Raw genomic sequence first — 27,737 nt, forward strand, 5'->3', positions numbered from 1 at the left:
GCAAATTACATTTGATTTTGTTTCATTTTTTGCTCTTTCTACTTGATTTTTTTACACATACTTATGTTTTTTAATGTTTTTTGTTGATCCTTTCGATATACAAGCCTCGTTTATTTTGTTTTAGGCTAAATCTTATTTTATCTTAGCTAATAAGCTTAATTAATCTGATTTATTTTTATTTTTATATCCCTTTATCTGCTCTGTGCATGTGATTATCGTTGGTTCGCTTTTTTGTTCCTGTCATTGATTTACTGTTTTGTATCGGTGCCTTTTTGTATTTCTTCACCTTTTGCTGTTTTTTTTAAAATCTGTTTGGTCCTTTTTTAGTTTAGTATTTTGATATAATGTTTTGTTTTGGTTTTTTTTTGTCTATTATCGTCTTTCTTTCAGTTTCTCTCGTTTTTCGCTTTCTAGTTTACTATTTTAATTCAATATCTTGTGTTGGTGTTGGTGTTTTGATTTCATTTTTCTGTCTTTTTCTAGTTTTTTTATTGTTTGTTTACTGTTTTGTTGTTTTTTTTTCGTCGTATTTATCTTCCTTTATTTACCTTAACGTTTGCATAAAAACATTTTCTGTTTTTCTCATTTGTGGTCCTTGTATTGCTTACTCCTTGGTTTCATTTAATCCTATTCTTCCTTTAATTGCTTTTATTTTTGAACCTGTCCAGCCATTCAGGAGATGCTAATGTTATAGCATTCCTTTTTTGTGGAACCATAAAGCACAATAATACATAAAAAAGTAAGCCCTAACTCTCGAAATTTTCTCTATGAGCAAGTCACATCATTAACAAAACCCATCAAATGTATTGTCATAAAATGGCTCCAATAATCCAATAAGTTAATTCTAAAACAAAGCAAAAAAAAGTAAAAATAAACGTACAACACACCGTGTGCCTATAAGTATTATGTCGCGCAAACGGGACCGTCATAAAATCCTCCCATTAAATCTATTTCTGTGCCGTGATAGCGGTAAACAGAGCAGCAACAAAAACAAAACCAAAAAAAAAGATAAGCATAGTTAACACGCGCTCGTAAACTGTTGCAAAGGACGCGCTGGCAAATTAATGCTGAATACAAAAGTGCATGTTATACATCACGGTAATAAAGCACGGTTTTTATGTACCGGGCCAAGAAGGGTGGGGTACCATGCCCGTTGCTGGTCAGCATGGACGAGCACATCACAGCGCTCATTCAATCTAATGACTGCCTACCACGGAGGAGCGCTTGCTCATCCCGCTGCTCATCGTTTCATGGACAGTTTACGGGATACGGCGACAAAATCGTTCGCGCCACCCGTTCGGGGAGCGATAGATAGAGAGAAAGTTTATTCTATATATTTAAAAAAAAAACTGTAAAACTACCAGCATGCTACTGGGAAAGCAGCCATCACTGGGCTGGAGCCATGACGGGTGTTTGTCATTGGGAAAGTTTTGATTTATTATTATGCTAATTGAGTGCTCGCGCGTTGTCGCCTTTTTTTCAACACTAAAAAGCTTCCACCGCCACTTTACACCTCCCACCCCCCTTTCGTAGCTCGTGCTCCTTCCTATCTTCCCCCATGCTGGGAGGGATTTCTTTGGTCACACTTTTCACACACCTCGCACGCACACAGAGCAGCTCTCAATCGGGGCAATGATTTTCTCCACCGAGGTCGACCGGTTGTTGAGGCGATGATGATGATGCAGCTAAAAGTGATATTTATTTTCCCCCTCCCCCTTTCATGTCTCTAAGAACTTTGGCCGAGGGGGAAAGGTGGAGAAATTGCTGAGCAAGATGATGATGATATTGCAGAGCAAAAGGCAAAGGAAACAGTGCTTGCCACTTAGAGCGAGAAGGTTGAGTGGATTTGCACAGCATTGCTGCAGAAGGAGGAAGGGAAGAGGAGAGGTAGATTTATGTTAATTAAGTAGTTCGTAATTAATCACACCTCACCCGCACACCGGACAGGAAAAGGGCATCGAAAGTGCTCTGGGTGGTTTTTTTTCTTTCTTCCCCTTTGTTCTTGGTTCCTTGACACTCGGCGGAAGGAAGTTAGTTGGCCGCTACGTCGCGCAAGGTTACGACATTCGTGCGGTCGATATGGTGGGTACATAAAAAAAAGGTACTCGAAATGATTTGACGGATTTTAACGCTGAGCGTAAGTGCAGAAGAAAAGATCAGCAGTGAACAATGAAGCTTAGCTAATGCTGCAGAGAGGTTTCACGAAGGACACATGGAGTTTTAAAGATTTAATTTATTTTTTAATGAAATATGTTATCTTGCCCTTTTTTTGGGGTAGAATTGGGACTGAGTTCTTTCAAATTTATCATCAAGAAATGTTGGTAAACACAACGCCTTTCAAAAGGCTTTAAAGAATGAAGGAAACAAACGCCTTTCCTCTTTAAAAGTACAGCAAAACATACCATTTTTCATAACACACGTCTTGAGCTGGAAAAAAAGCTCATGCCTTTCCAAGCGCTCCCGTGCAGAGGCCCCGTCTGGCGGACCAAAAAGGGTACAAGGAGTTGCTACATATCCATGTCTCGGGAATGGGACTGTACTGCCAGCACACCGTCAGCACACAGCGCGCTTTGTGCTATAATGCTTGCGTGTTATTGTCACCGTAATGTTGCGTATCGAGCAACAGAGCCACACACACTAGACCTTCACCACTACAGAAAAGACAAACGATGTCCGGCAGCTTAAGAAAAGGAAATAACATGTACCACCAGCTCACACCAGGCTTCCACAGAGCACCAAAAAAAAAGGACCAAGAATTTATCGTAGCAACAACGTCCACAAATAGTCCTCTCTCTCTATTGTCGGTACATCGTACAGATGAGAGTTGTTGGTGTGGCAAAATATGAAATATAGATTTTACTAAACACACTCGCACCAGGGGGGGAGAAGACACAACCCATTTGCTTCCGTGTGGTGTCATCGTCTTGAGCGGAAGAGCTAGCAATAAGTGAGCAGCTGCATTTATCAAGATGCGTACCAAAAGGGTCGACACAACATACTACGACGCCGTCTATCTAACGCAGTGCTCACCCTCCACTACGGTAACTCTTTCGAAATGGCGATTAAGGCAGAGAGGTACAGAGACGATAAAGCCATAAGGACTGGACTGTACAAACGACTATATTAAATTGTGTGCTGTTTGGTGAAAGCTCTATTTAACTTTATTGATGCATGAGTTTACTGATATTGGCGCCTTCACGATTCTAGCCAGCTTTTTATATGGAGTTTGACAGTGGGTCAAACACTCCAAACAAAACCGCACACAAAACTAACCTCAGATTTTTAGCATAGATTATTCTAGCCTCAAAGCTAGAATAAGATTCGAGTACCATCTCGAAAAAATGGCCAAACAAGATGTTGTTTTCATTTATCCCAAGTTGCATTAAAGATATCAGGTGGTGGAATCTAGAATCAAAGTGTACAGGTATTCCCCGATATACTCGATGTACGCGATTTCGCTATACACTATTTTCTAAATTTGGGGCCCTTTCCGTTTGAAGTTCGTAGGCTGAAGTTTCAGCCTGTCAGCTGTTTGCATTGTATAGGAGTTTTCGAGCAGCTATCTATGTGAGAATAATATACAGGTAGGCTTATCCCAAGGTGTATGAATTTAGAAGGCTGATTTTTATTGCTTCTGCTTCTGAATGAAGATTTTAAGAGTGTTTTGAGTATACGTTAAGCCTCCAGAAAGCTCGTTGGAGCAAAAGTTTTCACTCGAGCTGTCAAAAAGTGATGTTCAAAATTGGTTCTATAAAAAATGCTATGAGACCACCTGGACTACATACACTTTGATTCTAGATTCCACCACCTGATCTTTTTAATGCACCTTGGGATAAATGTAAACAACACCGTGTTTTCGAGCAGGTACTCGAATCTAATTCTAGCTTTGTGGCTAGAATAATCTAGACTTAAAATTGCAGGCTATTTTTTGTGTGGTTTTGTATGGAGTGTTTACATGATTTCAGCCTCCAACTGTCAAACTCCATACAAAAAACAAACTAGAATCGTGAAGGCCCCCTTTGACAGTTCATTGAGCGAATTGTACTGATTTGACACATCGAATGTCAAATGGAAAATAAATTCCTTTTTGAAAAACCATTTTAAAATGTGCAAAAATTCTAATCTTCTGCTACAATCAGATTGAATAACGAATTTAATCGCTAAAACCGACCGCTTCATGCAAAATTATACGAAAATCAGCTTTAATTTGACAGAAAACTTCGAAATTCGACATACGCTCAAGTTTGAGGTTCGATATTGCCTCCGGTCCGCATTAATAGCGTATACCGGGGAATACCTATGTGTAGACCAGGTGGTCTAATAGCCTTTTTTTTATAACCAAACTTGAACGTCATTTTTTGACAGAAGCGATAAAAATCAGCTTTCTAAACATTAAATACATCTTGGGATAAGCACACCCGTATATTATATCCTCTTAAATAGCTGCTCGAAAACTGCTATACAATGCAAACAACTGAAAGGCTGAAATTTCAGCCTACGAACTTGAAACGGAAAGGTGCCCATTAATAGCACTTATTTATTGACATGATATAAATATAGTATATTTTCAGAACAAACTTCAATATTAAACTGGGTTTTGCCTACGCCTTATAACATGCAATCAAAGCTGTGTATTTATTCAAGCAGCTAGCAGGGGAATAAAGATTGATGATCCTTTATTTGCTTCCAACTCCACTTTGATACGTGTCCGATCATGCGGGAGTAAACGCCGGTACCAGCATAAACGTCCATAAGCGGGATCCACACATAATTTGCTCCACTTCATCCAGCATCGTATTAAGTGTACAAACAAATACAGGATAGTGCAGTAGAAGGACAAAAAAAGCTACGTTCACTGAACATAATACACGCCCTGCTATGACATCCTTTCGCCTTTCAGCTTAACGAGCCGTGATGCAGAGTATGGATGCAATAATGCATCTCACTTTGCTTGGTGAAGGGATAAAGCAGTGATTATACGGTGGGCAAGTAGAGAATGCGGGGATACTATCAACAATTCAATTACAGGCTCGCTTATCGAATATTATCGACGTCCAGGAAACGAAGCGTAGCAGCATTTATATTAACCTGTTTGTGATTTTAAAGGGTTTGGAATGAAGGACCCAGAAGTGGCGTACGACTGCACTAGGTTTAACATAATGTCGTTGAACATTCACTCAACCAAAAATGCCAAGGGCTTAATATAAATAAACAGCTTAAGTCCATAGTCCAGAGGGGAGATTTGAGGCAATTCAATATGTAATGACATTTAAATTTACTGAAAAACCACAAAACACAAGATCAAAAAGCTTACGAGTCTGTCCATCAATGAACACATCACACTCACATCGGTGACTCGGGGGTCGAGTGAATCGAAAGGCCAACATTCTTACACGAAAAGGTTGGTGAAAAGCTATCGAGGATATAGGCGCATCCTTCACGCCTCCCACGCCACACTGACCATTGCACCGTTTGATGGGCCGGAATTAAAATCGAATCATTTACCGACGGCAGGTCAGGCAGAAGGCATCACCTCTCCCAACTCCCAGAACGGGTCAACGGATGAATAAATGACGAAGTGCAGCGTGGCTTAATAAACTCCCATCCAACGACCACTACAGAGCAGGACAGGAGAGAGCAAAGCAAGATGAGTGAAAAATTAAATCCAATCCAATGTTTTTAATGGAGTGTAAAATCTGGATGTGTGTGTGTACCATCCCGGTTGATGGCAGTGCCACCAGAGCTTAATTGAGTGATGTAAACGTGCATAAACGCGGGCAGCACACAGTGGCAGAGGGCAGAAGAGAGAGTGAGAGTCATTATGATGATGATGTTTGGCTGCACGAAGTGGCTGATGCGTTACTAAGCCCGGGGTAGGGTGTTCCAAACGGCGGAGGGAGCTGCTTTACACGAACGGTATTATACAGCAAAAAAAGGGGGAACACTCGTAACGAGATCAACAAATCAAAAAATATGCAGGGTCGCACGGGACGCTCTCTACTTGAATTTGTGTAATCAGCCGGAAGCATATGCTTAAATGCATTATTTTAGCGGGCGAGCGGAAAGTGCAGTTGACCATGCTTTAAAGCGATATCAGCAGAGGGTTTATGCGAGTTTTTGCTACGCTTTTTGGTATGAATTGTAAACTAGGTAGCATCAAAAATGCTAAAGCTCTTTAATTTATTTTAAAGCAACGAATGTAGCATTGCAATAAACTCACTTTAAAAATGGAAGTCCTTTATATTTATACCTCTTTTTTTATAAATGGTAATGTTAGAAATCAATTTTAAATATGTAGTTACTGATATTTCATTATGAAATTTTGCAAAATAATTAAAAGCTTGTGAAAATTGGATAAATTTTGAAAAGATTCAAGTAACTAATCATCATAAATTAAACATTCCTGAAGTCTTCGATTGCTTAAGATAGTAACCTTAAATTTCAAGCGAAACTATTTAAGTCAATAAATGTCAAATTTCATATAATTAACTAAACAAGCATGTTAATATGTTGATATTGTAAAAAAAAACAATCTCCCCATTCCGTGACAGTGCTCTTCTTTTCATTTCTGAAAGACACACTGCCGTGACCAGGATTCGAACCTGGGTTACTACGGCCACAACGTAGGGTCCTAACCACTAGACGATCACGGCTATCGGGGGTACTTGCCTACCTACACACGCCAGTGCCAACAAAAGCCATCAAAAAGCCCCAAAAGAAAGTGCTCCAGCTCTGCTGCATCGGATTCAGCTTGAAAACTGGTTCACGCTTAATAAGCAGAAAGAAAGGTGTAATGTGAGCAATCGAATGAAAAAACCAACCCCTTCCAAGACGCACAACCATCGCGCGCACCACCAAACTCGGCCAGCATCAATTTAGCCGAATCGAAGCGAAAATTAAACTTCACCGCAAACCCAATCACAGCCGACGCTCACGTTCACCTGCAAAGCGGACAGAGAGAACAGGGCAAACCGGCACCGCACCATTATTGACTTCGATGTGCTTTAAAGTGAACGAGAGGTAAATTGAAACCAAAAGAAGAAAAAAAAAAAACAGCTGATTCAAAGGTTTATACGTTCAAATAATACTTTAAAAAAAACCTCCCTCCCGAAGGCACAAAACCACACGCAGCACACCACAACACACATCGGTACGCCAATTCACGCCAACTCATCGTTATGCGCTGTGTAGTAGCACGGTTGTGCGCACCTGATACCACCGGCTCCTGGCGCGACACCTGGGAATGGGTTGGCTCTGTGCCTCGAAAGCCAGGACGAAATGTGGTGCAAAAGCGCACCCAAAACCATCATATGCTTGTACGAAAGTCGCACGAACTAAATCGGACAGCTGTCAGATGAGATTGAGATGGTGGCGGCGGCCACTGCTACCAGCAACCATTTCCCGATGGTGGGCGATGGTGGAATGCGGAAGTTCCATATTTTATTTTTCAAATGCTCCAACGCTACTCTCCGCGGGTGCACGGTGAACTCTACAGCAGCCTGACAATGACAGCAGTCAGCTTCATCTCCTGTGGCTTTCCCGTAACCCCGACGTTCACCCGTTACAGTGCTCCGAAGCAAAGGAAGGTAAACTTGAAGCGTAACTTTTAATATCACCGATCGACGTGGTTTACATTGCCAAGAATGGCGTGGGGCGTGTGTTGCAAAGGAGAGTAGAAGATGGTTTGTAAGTTTTTCCCGCTTTTCCCAAGCAGCCTCACTCACTTCCAGCCGCTTGGTGGCCAATTTCTTGCAATCATCTCTAGAGCAGCAAGTGCACCTTCGCGTGCCGTACACGAAAAAGGCGCACCGAAGAACGTTGGAGCAGAGAGCGAGAGTTGTAAGAGTTGGAATAGTGGAGCAAAAAAGAAGCGAACAGAACACGCGGGTGGATATAATGGGTTCGTCTTCATACCCGGACGGAGTATGGAGCTTATACTACACCAGGTGAGCCTTGCTGTAAAAAGAACCACTTGAAGTAGTGCACAAGCAGAACAAAAAACACCAATCTAAGCGTAATGGTAAGGGTGAAACAAAAACAACCGACATACAATGTACCCTTAAAAAAGACCGATGTAAGGCACACGACAGGGCTTCATACCAAGTGCACTAAATATTGTTATGAAATGCGTTCTCCCCAAGTGGGGTTTTCATCCTGATGTCTATTTTCAAGTGGAAGCCTCCGTCTACGAGTGGTCTAGCTGGGATAATGGATAGCTGGATGTGTGTGTGTGTGTGTGTGTGTGTGTGTGTGTGTGTGTGTGTGTGTGTGTGTGTGTGTGTGTGTGTGTGTGTGTGTGTGTGTGTGTGTGTGTGTGTGTGTGTGTGTGTGTGTGTGTGTGTGTGTGTGTGTGTGTGTGTGTGTGTGTGTGTGTGTGTGTGTGTGTGTGTGTGTGTGTGTGTGTGTGTGTGTGTGTATGTGTGTGTGTGTGTGTGTGTGTGTGTGTGTGTGTGTGTGTGTGTGTGTGTGTGTGTGTGTGTGTGTGTGTGTGTGTGTGTGTGTTTACAGCTAGTTTTAAGCAGCTCAAAACGAAAAACTTTAAAAATGCCCTCTTCAAACGAAAGCCTTTTTAAAACATGGAGGGGCACTTTCGATTGAAAGTCGTAAAATGTGAACTTTTCCTTTGAATAATTTAAGTGAATGAATGAATGAGAAACGTTTTTCCCCCCTTTTAGTCTAATGTGTGAATGTGTGTTTATTATCTCTTTCGGTTGGCCCCTAATGATCGTCGCATTCATGTTAGACCAATGCAGACTAAGCGAACTATGAAGTTGTGTTTATTGCAATTGTACCACTTATCTGAATAGTCGTGTCCTTATCCTAGGCCTCCTTATAACCTAACATTTTATAATCAGCACATTATGTGCTACAACCCCATTCACAGTTACATTGAATGCATTTTCCCATTGGTGTGCAGCAACCGTTAAAAAGGTAATACGAAGCGTGAGAAATTAAGATAACAAGGATATAATGAATATGGCTTTTGAAGTAACGAAGAGACCTGAAATCAAATAAAGGTATTTTAATGATCTTGTACGAGCCTACGGAAATGTTTTTTTTTTCATTCTTTCTTTCCTTCATTGAATTGGAGTATCACCAGTGTTGATGAAAATTTAACACATTGAAACGCAGTTAATCGTTATTTTTCATTGTAATTAGTTATGCTCCTAAGAATAATTAATATGTTTTGATGATTTTAATTCATGTTAAACTTTGAAGTTTATACATCTTTGATGAGTTCGATTTGATGTTGATTTTTCCTGTGTAAAAGCAACAATCATACGGCAAGCCAAACGGACTCATTACCCATAATTGATGGTAATGATAAATAAACCAGAATTTATGACGTTCGTGACATTAACGCACAAGACAATAATAAACTCATCGTTAATTAAAAATAGGACAGGGAAAGGTTACGAATCAATGATGTCAAATGTTACACTGAAGTACTATACGATTGGTGAAGCAAACTTCAAGCGAAAAAGTTTCATATTAGCATTATGGAAGAATGTCTGTAAAATAAATTTAAACAGGGAAACCCCTCACAAACACACACATCCCCAGAAATCGTTAGCTGGTAGAATGATACATCAACTTTTACCCATCTGCACGACCTCTTTTTTTGATAAATTTTTCATTAACCACCTCCATTTCCACATCCTACGAGAGAAAGAGGGTGGAAAAGCACATACCGTGTAACACCAAACGGATGAGTTTTTATTTTCCATGTTACCGGTAAAAATTATTGTTCCTGCACACACACACACACAACGATAAAGGTGAAACCTCACGTTCCAGCTTCCCGGTACGGCGTACGTCGACGAGTGCACAAGGTATCGTCGCACACACACATTACGAACTGAACCGTCAGTGAGGAGAAGCTCAGGTAAAATGTGATGTTGGAAAGCAAAACTTTTCCTTCAGCTCAACTTCTTCTCGTCAGAACTTTCGCACGGTTTCGGTGCGCCATGGTGGAAAAGATATGATGCTATTATAAGTAGCGGGTAGCGCACGCTCAAAGAAAGTAAGAAGTAAAGCGGCGTCGTACGGCAAAATTGGAGCAAGATGCGAGCCCCCCTGGCACAAGGCAAACACAGCGACGCATTCAAGATGCTACTAGGCGGGCAGGCTTTATATTTTGTAAAAAAAAGTTGCTCATTCTATTGTTCTATTGCACGAGTAGGAAAGATTCGCTCTGGTTCGGTGGACCTGTGTGTTTGCGTGATATGTGCCACGGCTGCTTCGACATAGAATCGCGGAAACGCGCGTCCTAGAAAAGGTCGTGAAACGTGTAACGTAAACTACAGTAATGAGCAAATAAAAAACGCACGAAAAGTATATAGCCGCCGGGAGCCATGGTGTGCTGCGAAGAAGCTCGCCACGATCCTAACCGCATGTCTGCGATTAAGCGATGGAATGCGACGAAAACCGCGCGTGTGACTAACGGTGTTGTGCGCTTGTGTGTTTACAAAAGTGTGTAACGAAATTGCGGCACAATAAATTATGTTTGCCCTCCCTGCGGCTACCGAGAGGAGCACTCGTGAGTCTGTCTGCGTGATGCATCGCATGATCTTCCGCATGCTCACTGCCGCCGCACTGAGAGAAGATCTGGGAAAAAACGGAAAAGCGTACTCGCGCTTACGGTAATGTCGTACACCACCTCAAGGATTTCCTTTTTACCGAAAGCTTGGAGGACCAGAAAAAAAACAGATGGAAAAGCAGCGGCGGCACTACTCAGACAAGAGGGTTTTGGGCGCTTTGATGTGCTGCAAATTCGCGACGGTATTTAAATTTCATACCTTCATTGGCAGCTTAAAAAATTTACATCTTCACATACGTGGTTGGATTTTTTTTTAGTCCTTTTCCTCAAGAAAGCCACATAAACACAGTGGCAAGCAAACAAAAACAAAAAAAACCTCACCGCAACTGGTATGGGAAGGAATCGCACAAATCTTCTTCGCCAGTAAGTAGCTGTGCGCTGTTCCGGGCGTGTAAGCAAAAAGAAAGATTTGTGATACCTTTCGCCATGTACAGAGGAGTTTATTTTTTTTTTCATTCCTAAGATAAAAGACACACATTATACACGCTTTGTCATGTGGTATAAATTGCTAAAGAAGATCATGTTACAAGCGGATCAGCGGTAAACGGTTCGTTGTCTGGTGAAGACAGTAAGGGGGGGTGGGGGGGGGGAAAGCCTAACAACTTCGAGGCAGCTTGCTGAACCGTTTGGACAGATTCGTGCCATGCCTTATCTTGTGTAGAAGATACATTTCATCAAAACAGCAAGACTGACGTTGATGATATGTTGTTTATATTGGAGGTAAAAGTAATTATAATTTGTACGTACATGTGAGCCTCCACGTGCAGACAAACTTAAAGGTGGTTTACTTTGGTAGATGATAAACAATTTGTACCAATACATCGTATCTGGTTGGAAGGATATATAGATCAACCATAATGATCAAATATGAAATCATGTGGAGTTTTAAAATGCATTGTAAATTAGTGTTGGGATCTCGTAGTCGAAATTACAATTTGCTCAGGAATTAGATTTGACTCCGGAATCAGAATCAGAATTAAAATCAGAATTAAGTTTCAGAAGCAGAATTATTCCCGGAATCTCCATTACAGTGAAATGATAAAAAGATCATTTGAATCCTTGGCAACTATCAATACAATCGATATGCTGCATAGGACTCAATCGTCTATACTCATGGAGATCTCCAAAACGGATTTCGAAGCCGATTTTGGAACCGCTTTCGGAATCAATTCCAGAAAACTTCGAAGGTAATCGGAATGGATTAAAACCAAAACTTCATTTTTCCCAACACTTTTGTAAATCAACGAGCAGTTGTGGAGCGCAAGGAACTCAACATTCTCAAACATTCGATGTAAGATGTACACTCACGAGTGCCATTTAGGTGAACATGTTGATAACATTGTTTAATAAGTTCGTAAAGCGATGATTCGAGCCTCGTTTGCAGTGATTCTCGCACCAACTCAAAAGAGGAAGAGGACAACGTGGATTGCAAAGATAAACATTAATAAGGGTGTGCAGAGCTTTTATTCTAATAATTATTTTGACGTATCTGAGGATCTCATCCCATTGAGATCAGCTTTAATTGAATTAAATGTAAAAACAAATCTTATGCTTAGACCGAACATAACTTGCTTAACACTTTGGGTAGCGGAGGAAATTTCCAGTTCTACTTCACACCAAATTAAATTGAAGATAGATTACGTTGAACAGATCCAACAACAGATAATGACGCCAATTTAAAACTAAAAAATGGTATCCCTCAACAATGGTTCACTTGATCAAAAGTTAATAGTAACTTTGTCTTGATGTTTTATTTTAAATCCATCGTCTGTAAAAAGAACACAATTGCAAAGAAAGGCTAGTTTTTTTTCTAAAAGCACAAAACCTCCAATGTCTTTTCCCTAAAAACAAGTATTGAATTACGCCACCACGCTTCCGAATTTGTCTTCTCGCATTGATTAATGGTCCGAGCCATCCGATGCTTCGAAACTGGAACCACTGGAAAGCACGTGCCGAACGCATTTTCCTAACCCAACGTTAATGATTGGCTGTCAGTAAGTTTGTTTTCCTGTTCTGTTTGTGTGCCTTCCCCTCTCCTGCTGCGGCTGCTGCAAGTCACTTCGCCAAACTTACACCAGACAACACGAACCGTCACCGCAGGCAAATAAAGGGGGATATAATGGATTTCGGTCCCACAGCAAACCATCCATCTTTGCCTGAGGATGTTTACTGACAGTGTAACATGGTTTACGATTTGCTTTAAGGCAGCAGTTCCGCAAAAAAAAACCAGCAACTGCAAAACAACCGAATGTCCACTTTAAAACAACTTTCCGTCCAGCAACAACAGTTCGAAGAATAAAAGTGTTAAAGATAAGTTTTGCGCGTGCAAAATACGTTGACTGTTACGGGGGATGTTTACGAACTCACTTTGCAACCCAACTGGGTCCGGGGCCCGCTCAAAGCTTTAATACAGCAAAGCAAAGATCAATCGTAAAAGGGTACCGCCCGCGTAGAAACATGGCGCTAACTTCAAGTCGAGTTTGCAAAGAAGTTAAACCTGATGGACATGATAGTCGAGCGTCACTTCTTCATGGAGTACGCTTTCCCTTGCCGTTCCGGAGCTTCCGGGTGCTTGTAGAGAGGAAAGTTTTCCATTTCATTTGCCATCGACTTTTAGCGAGCAGAATTTTTAAACCAAATTTAGTACAGCCAGGTTTTTTGGTACGCGCACAAAATAATATAAAAAATGAAGACGTTCGTTAGTAGCCAGGGTAGCTAAAGAGTTGAGAAAGTAAGAGTTAAGCTTAATAAGAAGACAACTCCTCCACCAGAGCAAAAATAACAGCAAAAACTGGCACGGGGAAAAACACATCAGAACGGTGAAAACTCTTACGGTGGTGCGTTCGGCTGGAACAAACAAAGGAAATAACTTACACTAAATCAAGTGAACAACTTTTCGCCTTGCTGCCGCACCGATCCTCCCGGGACGCTGGACGGGTGGATACTAACGGATGAGAAACAATGATGGGATTTCCTGGCCCCCCACACACACACCGTCCGCCCCTTACTCGGGCAAATACGGCCGCGATTGGTACACGGGGCAGAGCCGCCACTCTCTCCGATCCTACAATCCAATCCTTACACATTTTTTCGTACCCCAGGCACCAAAGCATCCACCATCCCCCCTCCTCTCTTGCCGGGCTCGTGAAATAGTTGGAAAAACTATTGGTGTTCCGTTCCGCCATCACCACTCCATTATTCGACCGAATGAAGCATGAAAGAAGATCTTCCTGTTGATTAAACTTTTGCTTGCGATTTTTCACATCCACCCAATCTCACCCTCCACCTTCGTGTGCTCCGTGTTTGTGTGCGACTGTGTGTTCTCGGACTCGACTTTTCGATTCCGTAAGCCGCGTCTCCATCACTGTCCCACCCTCCCGTTTTTTGCCCCGATGCAAGCTTTCCTGATTACGAATACTTTTTTTTCCTCCTCGGAGACTCCACATCGAAAAATCTATCCTTTGGACCCTTTGCTCGTTCACTCGTTCGGGGTTGAGAGTACGCTCAAAATATTCAACCACTTCCTCCTCCCCCTCTGCCATAACATTACAAGGCTAGGACAAAGGGGTAAATGGTAAATCCTACGCTTGGTCTTCCACTCGACGCTGGATGGGTGGACGGTGCAAATGAGAAAATCAACACACACACACCCAGCACAACTATTTTGGGGGAATTTTAAGAATGTGCCCAGCTCGCCGCTAGGCTGGCGAAAAATTGTACAAATCGACGGGGGAGGTTGGGTGGAAAAGTCAGAACCTGGGAGGGTTGGTTAAATTCCGAGCAACCAACTCGCTCTTTCGCTTCCGCGTTTACATCATGGCCAACCGGCGAATGGGCCAATTTTCGGTACGGAAGGGCAATGCATTTACTGTCGCTGAGCTGCTAATTCGGATTAGCGAGAGCACTTTGCTGGCATCTATCCCGTACCCGCTTCTGCTGTGCTTTTGCTGTGTTTTCTTTGCCCAGGTTGCAGACATGCCAGTTTTTTTTGCCCTCTAGCTGTCAACGGAAGTGTTTGCTGTTTACTTTTCTACCAGGAAGATGGAACCCTCTGAGCGTACGGCAGGGATTTATTTTAAAATCTTAGTTTAAAGGAGGAGAAAAACTTCACTTCACTATCCTGCCCAGAGGCGCAGCACAGACAACGCTTGACCAGGAGCATGATTAAATAATTAAGTTTTACTTAACTTCACAAGCAACTAATTTGCTGGCGAGTTCTGGGAACATGAAGAAATATGAATTATTCGTTTTACACTATTACTCCTTACTCTTCTTCAATAATTTTGAACGATGTAACAAAATAAAGCAATTAACAATTTGTGAAAAAAAAAAACCCATTTGGATTGATTTTTAGGGAAACATGGGCCGTAATGGCCATGATAGGCATTTTTGTATATAATGCCAAAAAATCAATGAGGTCCTTGCCTTAGCTTCCGTTCTTATAATACTATTTATATTGAATATTTAAGAGTGCCACAAGTTGGTTTAAAATACAAATATTGGAAGCTTATTTTTAAACACCCAAGTGACTATTTTGCTCTATATTGATATTTGCCCAATCACAATCACAATTTTTGACTTCAAAATATTTATCGAACAGGCTTTTAATAAATTTGTTGAATGAATTGAGCGTAATTTGGTTAAATGGGTTCACAGAATGCTTCCAGCATCTGAAATGTAAATGAAATTTGAATGAAAAATAAATGTAACAGCAGTATCGTTTGCGTAACTGATAACTTCTTTCGGCAATCTAGCATGAGCTGAGATCGTTAACATTGGGAACCACAGACAGTCTTCTGCAAACCTCCCAGAAAAGCGAATCGAGTGTACACCATTAACTTACACAAACCAAACGACTTGATTGGACGCCGATTGGTCCTAGATTTCTTTGAAGAATAATTCCACACCAGAAACCAGGGACGACAATGCACACGCTCTACTAAATTAAATCCCGTTACTGTTACAATCAGTACGCTCTTCCGTCCAGTGCAGCAACGTCAGAGCGTACTTTCTTCGCTCGCTGCCGACAATAGATGATGGTGCAATAGGTTACTGCAGGGTTTCACCAAAGTCCACGCGAACAGAACAGACCATCACAGCGCGTCATCATCGTTTCGAGCGTCCTGCAGCCTTTTTTTTATCGCAAAGCTCCGAATGTGGATGTGCACCGCCGGGCGGATACATTCTTGTAGACTAACAGAACAATGACAGTGAACTGACGCGCACAGTGGGGAAACCGTACAAAATACGACATGTATCGTTATCACAAACCGTAAGCGCTCCCGATTCGGTCGTGCGACTAGGAGCAGAACCCTCCGCCAGGACACCGGAAATGGTTCACCAGAACTGGGAAGGGATGTTTTACGCTCGCTGGTCGATTGATAATGGCACAACAATAATTTCACCGCTGGGGGATGATGAAGGGGAGGGTGCCATTCTTTGGGTCATTTCATTTCGGGATGTGTCGGTGTGTGTGTGTGTTCGGAGGAACGTTAGAAGCAGGTTCCCGGTAGCGAGAAGCGCGCCATCCCGTACAAATGGGATCCTTTTTAGGGATTCCTTTATCTTTTTTTGCTGCCACAGAAGTTTTCTGAAATTTAATCAGAACCATTTTTCTGATCCGTTCCTGAAAGAAAGGACGAAAGAGCAGGGTTCAGGGGGGGATGCTGCAGCGCGGCTAGAACACATTGCTCAGCATTAGCTCGTTCGGTCGAACGGATGTAAAGAAATGTAACCGGTGAGGCTTCCTTTCTTTTTTTTCCACGTATTTCTGTGAAAAGTTTCTGCTGTCAAGTGCGAATAGCATGTAGCAGGCGGGCCCGGGGAGGAACGAGATGATCCCATATTATTACCTTGCAGCACATGTTTCTCGCTCTCGTGAGACCAGTTCATTATGTAAATGGAGTTTAAATTGTTTATTTGATTCAGGTTTTGGAAATGGATTGGTAATTTGTTTCACTGAGACGACCTTTGAGAACCTTTTTTGAAATTGTGAAAACATTAGCATTCAAACTACATGTTAAAAATGTGTTTGTTGCTTATCTGCAGAAATGGTATGTTTCACGCTTACAAGCAATTTTTTGTAAGTGAAGTTTGACATTTGGCATTCGATGCCGCATGTAAAAGACAAGATATATATTCAAAATTGATAAAGATGACATATTTATATATTTCTAAACAAACTACTAGATTATGTGGAGTTGTCAGGAGATATGAAAATCCAATATCGCTGAATGTAGGACAAACATTTTAAATTTCCAAAATTGTAAGATCCCAAAAAATGTTCATGTTGTAAGTTGGTTTTTAAAGACCAACAAACCAAGCCTTGTTTCAAACAATAGAAACTCGTTACTGATCTTCCGGGTTGCAAAACCCCATTACGAATCGATTGATTGGTTTTGAGCCAACGGTTAGAGAACAAGTTTCCATCATCGAGTTGATGGATGAGGAGCGAGACATCATCCCATGACCCACAAACTAGCGGGGGTTGTCTCATCTGCTCACTGCTTGAAAAATGACTCTAATTGCATCACTGTTTTCTTTGTTCCCCACAACCCACATCCTTTTCCGATGTTTCTTTCCCCCGACCAACGTTAGAACATCCGCATTATACTCGCCCGAAAGAATATCCCTGGAAAACATTCGTGTCAGCAAAAGCTCCGAACCGAATGAAAATACACACAAACACACACACACACACACACACACACACACACACACACACACACACACACACACACACACACACACACACACACACACACACACACACACACACACACACACACAACTAGACCAGAAAAACAACTGAAGGTTGATCATTTGCAGCTTAGGCATTTGCAAAACCCCAGATTACCATCACCTTTCTCTTGCTGCCACTCGCATCTGAGGTGATGCGAAGTTCCGAGTGGCCCGACTGCCGAAATTGCGGAAGGAAAGAATCGTGGACCGGACCCCGGAACTACTAAAGCTTCCCGGCATACTAGAAAACTATTGAGTGGCAACAACGGTCATTTGTCCGCATGGTTATTTTTTGTTCCTGTTTCTTTGTTTGCCCCTCATCGCTGAGTTTTCGCCTGTGCAAACCAAAACCAATGCGATCTGAGGGGTTTTGCTACCTAAAGCCCGCCTTGCCTCGAACAACAAAACGGGGAACGACGAAAAACCCCTGTCAGAAATTATCCGGCTGTTGGGTTTGAAAACAATCCCCATCCCAGTGTTGTTTAGTTGAAACAAATTTCCTAAATGGAATTTTGAACTGCTTCGGTACGCTAGTTTGTGCGGCAAAGAATTGGGCGCAAACACGGCACACCAACCGACCGACCGATAGGCAAAATGCATTTGCTAAATATCACGGCCCCAAAGCGAAGACCTGGCCGGCAGAGATCCCCCGAAGTGGTGGCAGGCAGCTCGGCGGGTCGGGCGGAGATTTTATTTCCAGTTCGCTACCTACCGGTTGGTGCAAAAATTATGCCCCAATCTGTTGCCTGCCCTGGAGGTTGAGCTTCAAATTGGTGCGCTTTCGAGCTCGTCGAAAAAGGGGAGCCTTGCAACCGAAACGCTGCCGAAATCCCACGCTTGCAATGTCTGTCTACAAATCCTGTTTGTGCAGCTTAAAATCGGCGACCACAGACGAGGGAAGTGAAAGAACGTCCGGTACGGGTACCGAATGGGCTAGTGGGTTGGTGGTAAAAGATCATCATCCAAACATCAAGTACCCGTTGCTATTCTCCCTGCTAAACTCTAAACATTCACCACATTTCGAGGGGCGGCCGAGGTTAAAGCACGCCCGGGCGCCAAAGTGCCTTAATCCGATTCAAGTTCGGCCAGAAGCTTTGGAGCTCTCTGCGAACTCACGCTGTATACGTCCTTAGCTTCCCCCCGACCGGAGCTGAGCCGATGATGGATCGCCTGACGGGCGGAAAGTTGAAACAGGTTCATTATTTTGAATTTATTGATTCCAGTAATGGCAACTGAAGTGGCGGCGGTGGCATTATCTTGCGCTACCGTGCTTCGCACAACAAACACTACTGCTGTGGCCGAGGAGGACTCCACCCGGGATAGATGGCTGTGAACAGGGAACATCATTTTTGCTGTACGCGGTAGCAAATTTATGACTTTTCTGCACCACTGCTAGCAACAGTAGCAACGGCAGCAACGCGCCATTCCTTTTCCCGTTTCGGAAGAATGAAGAAAAGCTCCTTTGGGAGGGCAAAGGCCGCTTGCCGTTGGTTGCCGGTTGGGTCGTGGTTCGTGGCGAAGGCAGGATAGTTAAGCGTCCGTGAAACAGCTTGCCATTATGGGTTGACCTGCCGAACTATGCCTCGACCAAAGCCGGCACCGAGAAGACACAGTGAAGATAGTGATCTTGGTTAGCTGAGGATGGAGAGGGGAGTGTTTCCGGGGCGGTGTGAAGAAGATTCATGGACCAATACATTAGTTACCTGAGCGGTACGAGGTGGGGGAGAATGTGTGTGCTTTATATGAAATCCTTTGGGCTATTGGAACATAGTTTCTCGGCTGCATCGCTTTTCCAGTGCAGTACAGAACAGCTTGGCTGGGACGATATTTAAGAGCCGTTAGGTTCTAATTAACTGTTGCAAATAAAGTATGCTGGAAATTAAAAGGAATCAATCTTCTGGATAATAGTGTCTATCGTACCGTGGTATCTTAAAAAAATGCTATTGAAGGGCAATATGCTTGGACAAAGGTTTATTATTCATTAGTTCTTGCCATGTTCATAGTGACTGTTTTGGGCATCAAAGATCTTGAACTCGATGATGACTTCAGAGTAAACTCCAGAGTCTCCAGAGCCCGGAGTCGTCCAAAGTAGGAGTTGGAGTTAGAGTCATCTTGAGTCGTAGTCGTCCGGAGTCGTCGGGAATCGTCCAGAGCAAGAATACTGTCCCAACAAATTGTTGTCGTCGCTAAACGCTATTATTACTAATAAAGGCCTGCGCCCGACACTAACCGACTCCGGGCGACTTCGATGCCGTTTGATTCTGATTCCGGTCGACACCGTTCGACTCCGACGACTGCTACTTTGTACGACTCTGGCCGACGCCAACTCCGGACGACTAACAACAACCGTAATCAGATCAGAGCTGTGGGCGCGCTTCAGAGAACACATCACTACTACAGACAATGTCCAAACTAAAGGTAACCACATCAAACCTTTGGGGTCTACTACTTACTCGAGTAAGACAATCGTTTATCGTATCTATACCACTATAATCCAATCATTCACTACCTATGTATTTATAAAATTTATCACAGACCATACATCGTGTCCTTTTTGTAAAATTTTAGAAAGCTTCCTTAAGTATTCACAAGGACAGACGTCAAGCCAAGAGCAAACTTGGAATGACGTCATGAATACTGGCCGAATGACTTTGGCAGAAAAAGAACAGGATTTAGCCATCGAAACGAATGTTCATATGTCGACAGTGTAAACATTCAAATCATGTTTCATTGCCTATTCAAATTGGCAACTAATTCCAACCGGAAGATCTACCACCCATCGTAGCTAAAAGGCAGCCATGAAATGAACAGGAACTTCCCCAACATGACCCTAAAGCTACGAACGATGACCAATTAAATATTAGTTTCATAATCTATCACGATTTGCAAAACGTTGCCAACCTTTTGACCGCAGATTATCCACATTGCATTGCTAGCTTACGGGCAAATAAACAAGCACAAAACATACAGAGAGCATGCTCCACCTGGTACCAGCGTTGCGAATCATAGAACGAGAAACAGCATGTTTTCCCTTTCTGAATTGCTGGGCCAACTCACAGCAGCACAGAAACTTTTGTGCAAACAGTTTTGCTTGTAAATTCACCGGCAGTATGCAAACGGGATGAGTGAGTGTATCGGATACTGGACAGATGAACTATGTTTCAAAGCACGTTGTTTATGAGCATTACCTGAGTTGGACTGGAGTTAGTTTTCTGTGTAGAGGATATGATGGGGATTTTGGGACGATCATCAGCCAGCCATACTGTAGATAAGCTGTGCAAACGCTTCGTTCGTGCTAATAGAAACATCTTTGCCGAAAATGCGACAAACCCCGGCATCTTGTCTAATCGAGCGAATGAAAAGTTCACCCAATGTAACGAATCAAAACAAGGCATCGAAAACATCTATAGATAGGGAATACCGATCCCAATTACCAGACCTAGGGCATTGAAGAAATCAATACCGGCCTGAGAAATGCCCGAGCTTTTCAATTGCTAGCTGGATACCGAATAAACACAAATAGTTTGCCCGAGAGCTTTGGTCATACCGTAGCTCCCATCCCTCCGTTTCCCTACGGACTGCCCTTGAAGCGGGAGTTCGTATTTGCGTTCCTTGCATAAAAGGTTGAAGTCCGTCTATAAAAAGAGTTTCCGAGAAGGAAGTGCAAATATGGTTATTTAATCCGGTGCCGAGATTTTGCATGTATGAGGTCCTTGCTCCCTCTCCGATGGTCCAAGCGTTCTCGATCTAGACACTGCAGCCTGCGACAAGGATGTTATGTCTGGCGAGTGTCTGCGGCCTGGGATTAGAACTAACGCAAGCAAAAAGGAAGGGAAGCGACAAAAGCAAACCTCGGAAGCCCAAACCCGGAAGTAAATTACGGGCATTGTTAGGTTATACGCTAGCAATGGCCGGAAAACGGAACTGCATTGCTCGGTGGTCAGCATTCTGGTTAGCTGGTGATGTTTAGCCAGCACACACACACACATCGTCTGGCAAACACATCCCAAGCAGAGATGTACACATACCGAACACTGCTGAAAGGTCGTACCTTTTCCTCGACGTTGTAAGGTGTAAAAGAGAAGAGAACCTGGCCAGAGTTAGAGCCGGAGTTGTTTGAATTTGGTCAACGCTGTGAATAGCCCAAAGGTAACTAACATACCGGCGTAGCCGCCTGCAAAACCTTCCGCAAGATACACATCCAGCCCACCGAAATGGAATGTTGCAGTGGCGCGAACCAGCGAGCGGTTTGGGGCGAACCGAAAACGCAATCAACTTCCCTGCGTAAACATGCCCTCGAGAAGCATTTTGTACAATGGCCATGCTACGGATAACGGTGTCGAAATACGGGCTGCCCCCGACGGGACTTACTTACTTGGGGCCAGAGTAAGTGTACGTTCGGGATATTTTCCAGAGACCGGAGCGATGTCTGAGAAGTGCGTAACAAGAGCAAGTGCAGCTGCACTACAGGGCGATGTCGAGGACACTCATATTAAATGAGTGCAAATTCATTAGCTACTCATTGCGTGATTAGCCAAACGATTTGGATATATTTTATTCTTTAGAAAAGCACAACAACGACCTCAATCTAGAGACTTATCTTATGACAAGTGTTATTAAGCCGAAAAGCTTATTGAAAATAGTATAAATTCTCTTAGTGCTTCTCACATTAAGGAACCAAATCAAAGACAAAAACCATATATTTAACGGCTGTCGGAGAAAACTGTCGTCAACTAATCCCCACCCCAACTAGCACAAACACACTACCTACATGTATGCATACTTACTTGATACGGTTGTGCACGAGCAGCTCGGTGATGCTCTTGCCCAGCGGGGTGTAGGTCGTCTCGACGAAGACTAGCACCTTCGGGTCGATGCGCAACCGGGCCTCGGACCGGTGGTCCGGCGTTAGCGCACCATCGATTGCGGTTTTCCCGTTCAGCATCCGGCAGTGGATCTGTGGCGCCGGTGGCCTTGCATCACGATGCATAAGACTGTAAAGGGAAGAGGCAAAAGCAGAAAGAAACCGTATTAAAATCGCCTCTGTCGCACCGGCTCAGCTGCATTGTACGTTGATTGAAACGACTATACGGACGGGGAAGGAATCTCTCCACGCTGCTGTCTGGCAGCAGCAGTAGCAAAAACTCAACGCCACAAAAGAAACCTTCCCGGGCAGTGACGGGTTAGTTTAAACTCCGGGCATCATCTCCCAGCACTCCCCAGCGCTGCAAGGCGGGAAACATAAACGGTGTTCGCGGCGACGCTTATGTGGGGAACAGCGCAACGAGTGCGCGAGACCATGCAGCGCGCTGCGACAGGAACAAACAACGTGGTAGTAATCGCTTTTGTGGTCAAGAGGATAGAGTTTGTCACAAACAAATCGTCGCTTGTTTGCCCTCTTCGCTCGCTGTTCTTGCGGACGAAGCCCAGTCGTTTGGGAACACTGCGCTTCCCATCATTTGGTGCCGTGTGTATAAGCTGGGTCCCTTTACCTGGACACTTTTGGATTTTTGGTTTGGAACCAATTTCCATTTTCCATTTGCATACAACGGCAGGGCTGAATGTGACGGTTCGGGCAGGAGTATCGTTCAGGGAGGTGTAGGTCATGTCCACTTCCATCGCTAGACTGTAATTTTATTTCAGCGCACCCAGAGGTTTACTAGGTTTTAGCGGGTTTAGTGGTTCGATAATTAATTGGCACTGGTTTCTGTGCACGAGTTCCTATATACCACCCTCTTTTGCATCGAACTGGGGTCACACCGGGGCGGGGTAGAAGGGCAGCGACGGTGTGCTTTTTGCAATTGTGAATAAAACCACATCGATGCAGCACGCCAGCACGGACAGTGTAATTGTGAAATCAATCGATGAACCGAGCGCTGAAGTGATTTGCCATCAATTAACGAGTTACCGGACCGGATCCGATTAAATAGTAAACAAGAAAGGAGGAGTTGCCTCGATTAGTTCATTGGCAGCGACCAAAGCACGATTGTGGAAATGGAGCGGAAACCCCATGTTCGAGTAACTAACATTCGTTTGCATTGGTTTTGATTAGCAGAAAAACCACTGTTGGAAATATTAGGTTCACAGCAATTTGTGTACTACAATACTATAGGAATGAAATGATTGAGCCGAGTTTGGTATGAACTTTAGTTCTTTTCGATCGTCAAACGAGGATTTGTGAAATAATTTTAAATATAAGTATTAAACCACACTACAAACTTGTTGCAACGGTTGAGTTAATAATAGTAACACAAATGTTTAATCCTAATTGAGCTCTTTTTATCTTAATGATTTAAGTTGGAAAGCTGATATTTCAACCTGTCAAACAATATGCATCATCCGAGTTGTATTTTCCTTACCCAAATGACAGTTGGAATCCATCATATTGGATTTCGGATTGGATTGGATTGAAATAATCTACGCGGAAACACTGAGACTAGTTATCCGTTTGGTTCTGTATGGAGTGTAGACATTCAGTCACAAATGTTTGGGTCAAACTCCTTGTAAAAAAACTGACTTGAATCGTGTAAAAGCCCACTGATTCAGAGAAATAATTGTTTGACTTGTTTGATGAACTATGAACTATCGATGGATTAAAGAAGATTTAAAATATCACTTTTTTTAGAATACCTTATGATCATAATGCCTTTTTTCGTAATTGAACAAATCAAAAAGGGGAATCGGCCTCGAGACAAGAACACATTACGAATCTCCATAAAGTGTAAGAGCACACAAGACCAGATGCAATAGTAAGGTGAGTCGAATGAGATAATCGTGTTTGATATTGCGATTACTCACAAAAGACATTTAATCCAATAGCAATACAAATTTGTTTGAATAAACTCATTAACATCAGCGTACAAATCCCTACCAATATCTCAATGGCGTACCAAACACAAAGCCATACCATTCACTCCTGTTGTGTGTGGCACCAGATTTCGGTAAAAAAGAACGGCCAATTACATTTTATCGATAGACACATCAGTATTATAAATCACATCGGTATCCTTTTATGAAACTCCTGCCCTTTTCTTCCGAAACGTTACAAAACACCATCCAAATTTATCGAAACAACAACATCCTGAACGAAGCGAAACATTACCATCAGCGTAATAACAGTACTTACACACACACACACACACACACACACACCACCACCACAGTCCTGCTGTGTAGCGCCCATTTACGTTTGACGATTACGGCGTGTAATTTACAGCGAAACTTTCCCTGGTCATTAAGTATCGATTAGTGCGCGGTCCTTCTAGTGCGCGCGAGGGAGATAGATAGAAGGGGTGATAAAAAAAAACCCGAAAGCAGCGGGAGGGAGATTTTTTTTTGTGAACAATTCACCAGAACTGCAACAGCAAAAACCGACCCTTCGCCATAATTATGCTGCGTAATATCTTGTGCGCGATCAAGTCGAGTTTTCGCTGGCAAAAAAGGGCCATCGCCGGGAAAGCCCTCTCCAGCTCTGGCGTGGCGCGAATGGAAAATATAATCAAAAATCTGATAAGACGTTGAGTATTTCTGTGCTCCCTCCATGGACAACCAGCCTCTCGTGGGGGGAGAGAAGTAAATGCACCACCATCACTCCACTTTGGTCCAATTTGCAGGAATTACCAAGGAAAGCTTCATCGAAACTGAGGAAAGCGGACTAAAATGGCTTCCATTCCTGGGGAGGAGGAACAGCACCCTCTTACGCGCGCGGTATGAGAAAATTGCAGACAAATTCTTTGGGCCCCCTCCCTTTGCTCACTGAGCCCTTCCCCCCCCCCCCCCCATCTGGTATACCAGGAGGAGATGCGCAAGAAGAAGGAAAGCCTTTGCCCGTTCCACTGCACTGCGTGGTTCTTGCAAGCAAAGTCGATGCTCTTTTCACTTGCAAATTCTGCATGCTAGGTGTGCATGCTAGGTGGAGTGTGGTTTGATGCTTCCGCCGTGGAAAGTGCACGGTGCGCTAGCAACCTCAAATGCGCTCTCGCATCGCAGCAGCAGCAGCTAAGTGGTTGCGGTGCACGGCGCGAAGCCGCAGCCCTTTGAGCAGCGCTGAGAAATTCTCCATTATAACGTAATTAATTTAAATTTATGCCTTATTCAGTGCAATAATAAGCAATTAGCACAACCATCGACACTATCTTCGCCCCGGGGGGTAGGAGGATGGGAAGCAACGGGCGATAGAGCAGCGAGAAGCTATGGTTTCTTTCGCGAAACTGTTCTAAAGATAATTGCACTCGTTGGGTCTGATTTTCATTTTTGCTCTATCCAATTTTACACCCCCCTCGCCCGCTGTCGACCGTTTTGGTCGATAAATGGTGTGTGTAAAGGGCAGTGGGCGAAGTGGGCTGGCAGTGCAGCGATGCAGAGCGTGGTGTAGAAGCCCTATGTGAAGGCATTTTCGTCCTTTTTACATTTATTCCATCCATCTCCATGGAGCGAACGTCAGCAGACATGCATCGATTTTATCTCGAAATGCAATTTTGCCGCTCGCCCTTTGCCAGCAGAACCGTATGAATTATGCAGAACCTTCTTCGCAAAACGCTCCTGCTCTACTATCTCATTCTATCAACCACTTGAGAGCTCCGGGAGCTCGTGTCGTTGAGATTGGGTCAGGGAAAATCGATTGACACGATCAATCGAGCCAAATGGAAATCGGATTTTTTCTTGTGTCATTCCATTTTCATCATCTTAACTAGAGATGGGAGAGCGAAAAAAAAAATGAGACCCTTCAACGAGAAAATAGCATCGAATGAGAGGAAAGAAAAAAAAAAGGAAGCAAACCTTCAATCCAATTTACTATCACAAAGGAACATGTGTAAGGGGTTCACAGTTTAAGAATAAAATGAGAAAAAAAGGAAAAAACACACCAAACAATCTGTACTTAATGATGTAAAAATGGCAAAAAAACGAGTAAAATGCATTACAGCGGGAATGGAAATTAAATTCACATTCCACCACAATGGGTTGCTGAGGGCTTCCGCCAAAAACAAAAAAAAAGCACAAACGCTGATGGTAATTAAGAACACATAATGACCAGCGCGCAGCGATGTTGAACCATAATAAACAACACTGAACGGGGTGGAGCCAATTTTGTTTGGCCCTTTTTTCGGGCCGAATCTTTTGTTCTCTACTGTTTTTGTATCGAAAGCACATGCTGCTCATTAAAAATATCATTTGTTAGATGCTGGTGGTGGTGTTGCAGTGCATGCTTTCACTGTACTACAAGAACAATGCAGCGTTCGGAGGGGAAAAAGTTATGGAGCGAAATACATATTGCACATTTATTATGTATCTTCATGGTAGCAGTATACATCAGCACTTCCGCTTCCGGCAAGGATGGAAAAAGCAGCAAAAAAAAGGGATGCTATCATCGATTCTTCGTGGTCTACAAGTTTAGTTTGAAATTCCTCACCATAGTGATCGTTGGTAGCTCCCTTTCCCAATAAACTTCCAATGCACCTTCCACACGCTATTTTACACTTAACTGAGATTTTTATAGCATTCCGTGTCCGCTGCTCTCGAGCTAAACGACCGAAGAAGGCAGGAAGCTCTTGCAGGCTCCACACACACGTTTGGAATGAGAAACATTTATTGCACACAGTGGCTCATCATCGACCAAGCGGGACCAGCGCAGCTCGATAAGCTCGGAGTAAAATCCTTTTTCTTCGGGTTAGTTTTTTTTTTTTGCTTCCAAGGGACCTCCCGAGGGGCACATATCGCACACCCACTCACAGTTGGTGTGATACTGAGAACTTTTTGCTCTCGCGGCAGGGAGTTATGAATATTTGCCAGCATTTTTATGTTATTCCACACCCTTCGTTGGTGCTGCGCTTTTTGCAGCACTTCAATCGGAGAAGCTGTGCCATGGCTGCAGGATCTAAGCCACTGTATGACGGTGGATGTATGTATGTCTGTGTACACACGGTTGTTCCCCTGAACTTCTCGACGCTCCTCGACGTTTGCTAGGGGACTGATTGAATATTTGTTCCACTTGAGAACCTTTACGTTAGACAAAATGGGATAGCCAGTGGGAGTCTTTTCACATGCTTCGGAATAGTTCCTCGGTACCGTTTCGGTACGATCGATGGACACAGTGGAGCTTTTCATTTACCAATTCTGTACCGCATGTGACCAAGAGTGACGCGTTTTAGCTGGCTTCGATACGGTAAATTATGGCGTTTTTGGGCTGTGAGTGTGAAATTTTTGTGTAAAATCGTAGCATCGGAATTCCTTTCTTTCGAAAATTAATGGACGTCCCCCCCCCCAAGAATCTAAACCGTAGGATCCAATCCTTGGGATGGACATGTTCTGTAAAGCGCTGCGCATATTTGTGGCATATTTTGTCAAGCACACAGTTTAATGGTGAATGTTTAGAATGTTTTGGAAGAAAGGTTGAAAA

The 27,737-nt window shown here is 43.2% G+C and overlaps 1 protein-coding gene and 1 non-coding gene across 4 annotated transcripts in view; both read right to left on the reverse strand.

Annotated features, from left to right (window-relative positions):
• LOC120898463 (bifunctional heparan sulfate N-deacetylase/N-sulfotransferase) overlaps positions 1–27,737 on the reverse strand; it is a 181,687-nt gene that overhangs the window by 7,229 nt on the left and 146,721 nt on the right. For all 3 annotated transcript variants that reach the window (XM_040304382.1, XM_040304364.1, XM_040304373.1), the window contains one exon: positions 22,129–22,335. In XM_040304382.1, coding sequence (XP_040160316.1) covers positions 22,129–22,335 — 207 coding nt within the window. The remainder of the gene's footprint in view (positions 1–22,128; positions 22,336–27,737) is intronic.
• Positions 6,582–6,653, reverse strand: Trnah-gug. The gene has a single exon. It is a non-coding gene; the product is annotated as a tRNA-His (tRNA).

Source organism: Anopheles arabiensis, chromosome 2 (genome assembly GCF_016920715.1).
Source record: "Anopheles arabiensis isolate DONGOLA chromosome 2, AaraD3, whole genome shotgun sequence".
Lineage (NCBI taxonomy): Eukaryota > Metazoa > Arthropoda > Insecta > Diptera > Culicidae > Anopheles > Anopheles arabiensis.